Genomic DNA, 8,258 nt, shown 5'->3' on the forward strand with positions numbered 1-8,258 from the left:
GAAAGCAAGCAGACACTTAAACAACAGCTTGCACCGTATGGTTTGAGAGCCAGTTTGGTCTAGTAGTAGTTAAGGCACCAAACTAAAAAAAAAATGGGTAACTGTGAGTTCTAGTCCTGCCTTAGACACAAAAGTCAGTTGAGTGACTTTGGGCCAATCGGTAGGACACTGTGAGTTCTAATCCTGTCTTGGCCCTGAAAGCCACTTGGGTGACTTTAGCTGACTTTCATGCCTAAACTGGGAATAGAATAGAATAGAATAGAATAGAATAGAATAGAATAGAATAGAATAGAATAGAATAGAATAGAATAGAATAGAATAGAATAGAATAGAATAGAATAGAATAGAATAGAATAGAATAGAATAGAATAGAATAGGACTGCTCTTTAGAAGGCCAGATCCTAAAGCTAAAACTCAAATACTTTGGCCACCTAATGAGAAGGAAGGACTCACTGGAGAAGAGCCTAATGCTGGGAAAGATTGAGGGCAAGAGAAGAAGGGGACGACAGAGAATGAGGTGGCTGGATGGAGTCACTGAAGCAGTAGGCGTGAGGCTAAATGGACTCCAGAAGATGGTAGAGGACAGGAAGGCCTGGAGGAACGTTGTCCATGGGGTCACGATGGGTCAGACACGGTTTCGCAGCTAACAACAACAACAAGAATAGAATAGAGCTAGAAGGGACCTTGGAGGTCTTCTAGTCCAGCCCCCGGTTCAAGCAGAAGAACCTATAACATTTCAGACAGGTGACTGTCCAGTCCCTTCTTAAAAGCCTCCATTGATGGAGGTCCCACGATTTCTGGTGGCAAGCTGTTCCACTGGTTAATCGTCCTGACTGTTAAGAAGTTTCTCCTTAATTCCAGGTTGCTTCTCTCTTTGTTCAACTTCCAACCATTGTTTCTTGTCTTGTCCTCTGGTGCTTTGGAGAATAATTTGACCCCCTTCTTCTTTGTGGCAGCCCCTCAAATACTGGAATGCTGCTATCATGTCACCCCTATTTCTTCCTTTCTTCAGACTAGCCAAACCCAAGTCCTACAGCCGTTCTTCCTATGTTTTTACTCTCCAGACCTTTGATCATTTTAGTTGCCCCTACTCTGAACTTTTTCCAAAGTCTCAACATCTTTTTTGTAGTAGGTTGACCAAAAGTGGTTGTACTATTCCAGGTGTGATCTTACTAGGGTTTCATAAAGCAGTACTAATACTTCGCGTGACCTTGATTCCATGCCTCTGTTTATCCAACCCAGGATTGTATTAGCTTTTTTGGTTGCTGCTGCACACTGCTGGCTCATAGTCAAGAGATCGTCCACTAGGACTCCAAGGTCCCTCTCACCGTCGCTGTTTTTGAGGCAGGTCTCACCTAATCTGTACTTGTACCTTTGATTTTTCCTACCTAAATGTAAAACTTTGCTTTTCTCCATATTAAAATTCATTTTGTTGGATAGGGCTTGTTGTTTGACTTTGTCAAGATCGTTTTGGACCCTGGGGTGTTGGCTATTCCTGCCAGTTTAGTGTCATACTGGCTCTCTCTCCCCCTTTGACCATTTTCAAAAGTAAGAACTTCAACTCCTTGAATTCTGAGCCAGTTGGTAAATTGTGGGAACTGATGGAGGACAGCTCCATACCTGCTGATTTTCTTGGTGAAACAGAAGCCAAAATTGTACATTTTTGAAGGAGGCAATTACTGTTCTCACATTGCTAAATATAGGTTAATACACCTAGCACACTTATACCCCCCCCAAATTGTTGCTTTTTGTTTATGCAATACAATCGCCAGTTCTTTACTCCACATTGCAGGAAATGGGAAATATATACTTACAAAGGAAAAATGCCAGTATAAGAGCTGGGGAAAATGCAGTGGACAATGCAACGCAGGCGGTCCTCGTCTTACGACCACGACTGAGCCCCAAAAAATCTCTGTTGCTAAGTAAAACGCTTAAGTGAATTTGTCCCATTTAACGACCTTTCTCGCCACTATTGTTAAGTGAATCACTGCGGTTGCTAAATTAGTCAGAGTGTTGTTAAGTGAATCTGGCTTCCCCATTGACATTGCTTGTCAGAAGATGTTGCAGAGGGGGGGGGAGAATCACGTGACCCCGGGACACTGCAACGGTCACAAATAGGAGTCAGCTACCAAGTATTTCCAAATTTTGATCACGTGACCCTGGAGATGCTGCAACGGTTGTGTCAAAAATGGTCCCTTTTTGCAATGCTGATGTAACTCCAAGCGGTCGCTAAATGAACTGTTGTAAGTTGAGGACTACCCGTATTAGGATTTTTTTTTTCCTCACCTGCCTACAACTGATTGCTTTTCTGGTGATTGGCCCAAAGTCACTCAGACAGTTTTCATGCCTAAGGTAGCGCTAGAACTCACCCTCTCCTGCTTTCTAGCATGGAGACTTAAGGGGTAGGCAACCTTGGCTCTTTTATGACTCGTGGACTTCAACTCCCAGAATTCCTGAGCCAGCATGGCTCAGCTTGGAAACTCTCCCTTTCCCCTCAGCATAGCTGTCTCAGGAATTCTGGGAGTTGAAGTCCACAAGTCATAAGAGAGCCTAGGCCACTTTATGACTCGTGGACTTCAACTCCCAGAATTCCTGAGCCAGCATGGCTCAGCTTGGAAACTCTCCCTTTCCCCTCAGCATGGCTGGCTCAGGAATTCTGGGAGTTGAAGTCCACGAGACATAAAAGGGCCAAGTTTGAAGACCCCTGCTATATAGTCAGCTTGTCTGGAGGACGGCAATAGAGGGAAACTGCAATAGAACCAGACTGACATTCATGAGTGAATAAGGTCTAAACGAACAAGCAGCAAGCCTAACCATCTTGAAGACCACATCAACAATACATGATTTTTTTAGGTTCTTTGGAACTGTATATTTAGTCTGCTACTCCCCAGTTCAACTCAGTCCTTTTCCTATTCGTTAAAGCTGTGCTCATCCAGCACACTACCCCCAAGAGCTAATCCTGACAAGAAAAAATATCACATTATGCCTTAGCTTGCTGTGTAAATTAGGTCATCACAGCAGGCTAATTTTTCCTTCAGCTCTACACATATGAGCACAGCTACTTTATGAATCACGATTTGATCGTAATGCTTTTTTTTTCCTGTGGCGTGCTAGAATTTTGGCTTAGCCACTCTTGGCTGTAAATCATGGTTTACGGTGTAGCCTGTTACTAAAACTTTATCCATGCTCAGCTGGAAACAAAGAAGATGGCCCCCACAAACATGTGTGTTTTTTTCCTTCCATCCCTGAATTTGTGGAGCCCTGATGAAAAGGAAGCAGCTGTAGGACTAAGTAAATTTTTTAAAAAATTCTTAGAGGAGGGGCAAACTCGATCAAGGGCTCACTCCCCAGCAACAGCCCTATTTTGCTGAGTCATCCTCCCTCCCTCAATTGTGAGTTGAGGAACAAATGTTTATTTTTTTTCCTCTCTATTGGGTATCACCACTAATAGGAGACCTTCAGCAGTTCAGGAGCTGCATTAGAATCACCTGGAGCCAGGACTCTGGCAAGTTTCAATTGGCCACACCCAACCCATCCATAAATCTGATTGGTCAGTTGGTCCTGCAGATGCTTGCTATTGGCCAATGCTACTGCTAATTACTTACCCACCTCTACATATTGTATATAAGGTCAGGTCGATGCCCCTCTTTCACGCCCCTTGACCATCAGAACTTCTGGACCTGCCTTCTTCTCCTCTCGTGATGGCTTCTCAGATACGTCAGAACTACCATGCTGAGTGTGAGGCTGCCGTAAACCATTTGGTGAACATAGAGCTCCATGCTAGCTATGTCTACTTGTCCATGGTAAGTTGCTCTGAATTTGCTTTCACTAGGAAATCTTTGCATCTTATTTATTGACTTGGGCAAACTTAAGACTTCAGCGCTGTAGTTTTAAACTGTAAAGGGGCTTTATTAGTGGTGGGTAATGTACCTCTATTTCTCCACCATTAAGATTTAACAATTGAATTTGAATGTTTATTGAGGTCTTGGACCTTTGAGTCATAGTAACCAAGTCTTTAACATTTGAGAAATAAAGTATTTTGTCGAATGTTTCCTAAGAAGCTCTTTATGGAGAAATAATACCTTCAATGAACATAAAACTGCTACAGTAGACAAAACTCTGGAAGCAACTTCTAACTTTACAGTTAACAATAATTAGGTCAACTGTTAAATTATGGCACTGAGGTTATTGCAATGGAATTAATACGCTGTAACAATGCAGTAATTTTAAAAAGCAAGAGACTCTTTAAAAGTATGAAACTCTTGGGTCTCTTTTATGCAGTAGTAAGTCTACCATTCTACTTAGCAGCATGATAGCAATTTACAACTTGCCTTGGGAAGCTATTGGGCTATTGGAGTTTATTCCAGTTGTGTGTGTATATATGCACACAGCCCGTAAGCAATTGATAAAAGCTTAATTCTTGGAGCCTATTTTAGATTCCATCTAGATACTTTAGCACTTTGATATACTTCTAAAAATCTACTGATTTGTTAATGGTTCCCTCCACCTTTCTAGGCCCATCACTTTGACCGCGATGATGTTGCCTTGTGCCACGTGGCCAAGTTCTTGAAAGAACAATCCCAAGAAGAAAAAGAACATGCTGATAAGTTTCTGAAGTATCAAAACAAGCGAGGAGGACATATTGTGTTTCAGGATATCAAGGTGAGATCTGGAACCTCTGAGCTTTTCATGAAAGGGACAAGGAGTAGTAATAGAATAAGATCTGATAGCAAAGTAGCCATGGATATACCCAACCATGAAATCTGGTTTTTCATACACAGAAGCCAGAGAAGGATGAATGGGGCAACAGTCTAGATGCATTGGAGCATGCTCTTCACCTGGAGAAGGAAGTCAACCAGGCTTTGCTGGATCTGCACAAGCTGGCCACAGAGAAAACAGACCCTCATGTAAGTAAACTGCAGCGATGGCAAAGATAGGAGGGCAAGAGCAGATGTGGCCTTGGGAGACTTCTCATTTTTTTTTTAAAAAAAAGAGACATTGTTGATAACTAGGATTTTGCATCCACCTAGAATAATGCTAGGAACGCGGTGGCTCAGTGGGTTAGGACGCTGAGCTTGTCGATCAGAAGGTCGGCAGTTTGGCGGGTCGAATCCTGAGGGCCGCGTAACAGAGTGAGCGCCTGTTACTCGTCCCAGCTTCTGCCAACCTAGCAGTTCGAAAGCACGTAAAAATGCAAGTAGAAAAATAGGGACCACTCCAGTGGGAAGGTAACAGCGTTCCATGCGCCTTTGGCGTCTAGTCATGCCGGCCACATGACCACAGAGACGTCCTCGGACAAGCGCTGGCTCTTCGGCTATGAAACGGAGATGAGCACCGGCCCCTAGAGTTGGAAAAGACTAGCATGCATGTGTGGGGGAACCTTTACTTTTTAGAATAATGCTATTCTTGAGCACCTTCATAACTTTTTTTGGGCCCAAATAGCTTTTACTGTTTCCGTACTCATTGTAGATGCTCTCCTTTTTACAAAGGCAGTCATGTGGCTTGTTTAGTAGAATAACTAGACTTTGGAGGTCTTCTAGTCCAACCCTCTGAACTTTTTCTAGAAAGAGGTAAATGGAAGCTAACGTTGGAGGTTTGTGGTAGATCAGGGGTCTTCCAACTTGGCCCTTTTATGACTTGTGGACTTCAGCTCCCAGAATTCCTCAGCCAGGCACACTGACTGAAGATATTCTGGGATTTGAAGTCCACGAGTCATAAAAGGGCCAAGTTGGAAGACCGCTGGGGTAGACGTTCTCTTTAATGTAGCGCATTTTCTTTTTTGTCCCCTCAGCTCTGTGACTTTCTGGAGAACGAATTCCTGGAAGAGCAAGTGAAGGCCATCAAGCTCCTGGGAGACCACTGCACAAACCTGAGGCGCCTGGGGCTGCCTCAGAATGGCATGGGCGAATACCTCTTTGACAAGCTCACCTTACGCGAGAGCAGCTAAACCTTGTTCTGTTGATGGATGTGGTTTATCTTGGCAGAAAAAAACAAAATAAATGATTGGCATTGTGCGAATGGTGTTTGTGTTTCAGTCATCCATACAGAAAACTTACTCATGCTGGGTTCTAGATGCTTGGCTACAATGGAGTTGAGCAATCCAAACCCACTCTTGTAGACTTGGTTAAGGGGGCTGAATTCTGGGGACTTGTGAGAGAAGTAGGCCAGTTCTTAAACAAGGATTCTTAAATAAGCCATAGTAGCTTCCACCCTCCTATAACTGAATGGAAATCAGTTAAAATAGGGAATGTAGGGTAACCTATTTTATTGTAGGAATGGTCACACTTGAGCTCTTGTTGAGTCACATTCTGTTGTTCCCAGAGGCAACTGGACTTTGGGTTTTTTTTCCCTTGAAGATGGTTTCACTTCTCATCCTAGAACAGGGGTAGGCAACCTCGGCTCTTTTATGACTCGTGGACTTCAACTCCCAGAATTCCTGAACCAGCCTGGCTCAGCTTGGAAACCTCTCCCTTTCCCCTCAGCATGGCTGGCTCAGGAATTCTGGGAGTTGAAGTCCACGAGTCATAAAGCGGCCTAGGCCTAGGCCAGGGGTAGGCAACCTCGGCTCTTTTATGACTCATGGACTTCAACTCCCAGAATTCCTGAACCAGCCTGGCTCAGCTTGGAAACCTCTCCCTTTCCCCTCAGCATGGCTGACTCAGGAATTCTGGGAGTTGAAGTCCATGAGTCATAAAAGAGCCGAGGTTGCCTACCCCTGTCCTAGAAGCTTCCTTAGTTCAGTCCAGCATCTTGGATGAGAAGCAAAATGTCTTCAAGAAAACATCAAAGTCCAGTTGTGTCTTGAAAAAACAAGCACCCTTGGGACAATCATGACCTGGGTGACCGAGAATCTGCATAGATATCAAGTTTAGTTCTTTAACAAATGTGAAATTCATCTTTGCCATTTCTTCAGCCATATGGTTTATTTGGTCGACTTTGGCAGTTCCAGTCGTTTAAGTAGTTATAGTCGTGATACAAAACACTCTTCAGGCACTGGAATAAATTATGAGGTTTCTGGCTTGGCACAATATTGAAAGAACATTCCTGGAACTTGAAACTAGGATAATGGCTTTCTTAAACTTAACGTTCCTGAAGTATATATGTTCCCCAGATATTAAATTTCAATTCCAAGAATCCTTGTCTAGTGTCTCTTGGAGTTGAAACCCAACAATAGAAAAATACAATTTTTCATCAAGGGTGGGGAACTGTGGCCCATTATAACTTGTGGACTTCAATTCCCAGAATTCCTGAGGCAGCCTCTGCTTTAAGTCAATTTCAACCTTTCCCATAAGTCAGGGGTAGGCAGCCTTGGCTCTTTGATGACTCATGGAATTCAACTCCCAGAATTCCTGAGCCAGCATGGCTCAGCTTGGAAACGTCCCCCTTTCCCCTCAGCGTGGCTGGCTCAGGAATTCTGGGAGTTGAAGTCCATGAGTCATCAAAGAGCCAAGGTTGCCTACCCCTGCCATAGGTCATTGGTTCCATTGCCTGTGTCCTCATAATATTAGGAAGTTACTTTTTCTAACTAAGCAGTTTGTGGCTTTGCATACTATGCTAACCCAGGGGGTCTTCAAACTTCGCCCTTTCATGACTTGTGGAATTCAACTCCCAGATTTCCTCAGCGTGCCTGGCTGAGGAATTCTGGGAGTCGAAGTCCAGAAGTCATAAAAGGGCCACGTTTGAAGACCCCTGTGCTAACCCCACCTATTGTGGCCTATTCCATTAACCAGCAAGGTTTGCACATCATTAAGGCATTTTAACCAATCTATGCCTTTTCAATTATTCTCGATAAAACACAACAAAAGAAAATGATGCAGGTAACTAATCTTGTAAAGTTATCTCTGTAACTTAAATTGCTTCTTTTCTGCACTAAACAGAATAGTTTTTTTCTTGGTTTTTTTTCATTTTGTAAGAACTCTCTAAGATAACCATTAAGATTATGGCATTCTTAAACTAACATCCCTGAGCTAGATCTATGCCATATATTTAATCTCAACTACAAGAATCCTTATCTGTAGTGTCTAGAGATTTCCAGCTGAAGCCCAACAGAGAGAAAATACAATTTTTCAAAAGCTTTGGGGAGATTTTGAATTAAATATCGCATTTCTGACTGTTGTTCGCTTCAGAAGGCAGAATTTGTATTCATGAAGAGACCCCAGATATATCCAGGAGTGTTTCTTAACAACCAATGTCCACTTCATTATGATTAAATTCTAGATGACAAATGACATAATGCCTGCGCATTTTAAATTCTGGGG

General features: G+C 43.1%; 1 protein-coding gene across 1 annotated transcript; it reads left to right on the plus strand.

The window, feature by feature from the left end:
• Positions 1-3,701: 3,701 nt before the first annotated feature.
• LOC308670695 (ferritin heavy chain A-like) lies at positions 3,702-5,947 on the plus strand (the record flags this gene model as incomplete). Its single annotated transcript, XM_081332321.1, has 4 exons — positions 3,702-3,803; positions 4,516-4,662; positions 4,782-4,907; positions 5,792-5,947. The coding sequence occupies 4 exons, from the start codon at positions 3,702-3,704 to the stop codon at positions 5,945-5,947; spliced, it is 531 nt and encodes a 176-aa protein (XP_081188447.1).
• Positions 5,948-8,258: the final 2,311 nt, after the last annotated feature.

The sequence above is a fragment of the Vipera berus genome (genome assembly GCF_964194415.1).
Source record: "Vipera berus genome assembly, chromosome: 7".
Taxonomy (NCBI): Eukaryota; Metazoa; Chordata; class Lepidosauria; order Squamata; family Viperidae; genus Vipera; species Vipera berus.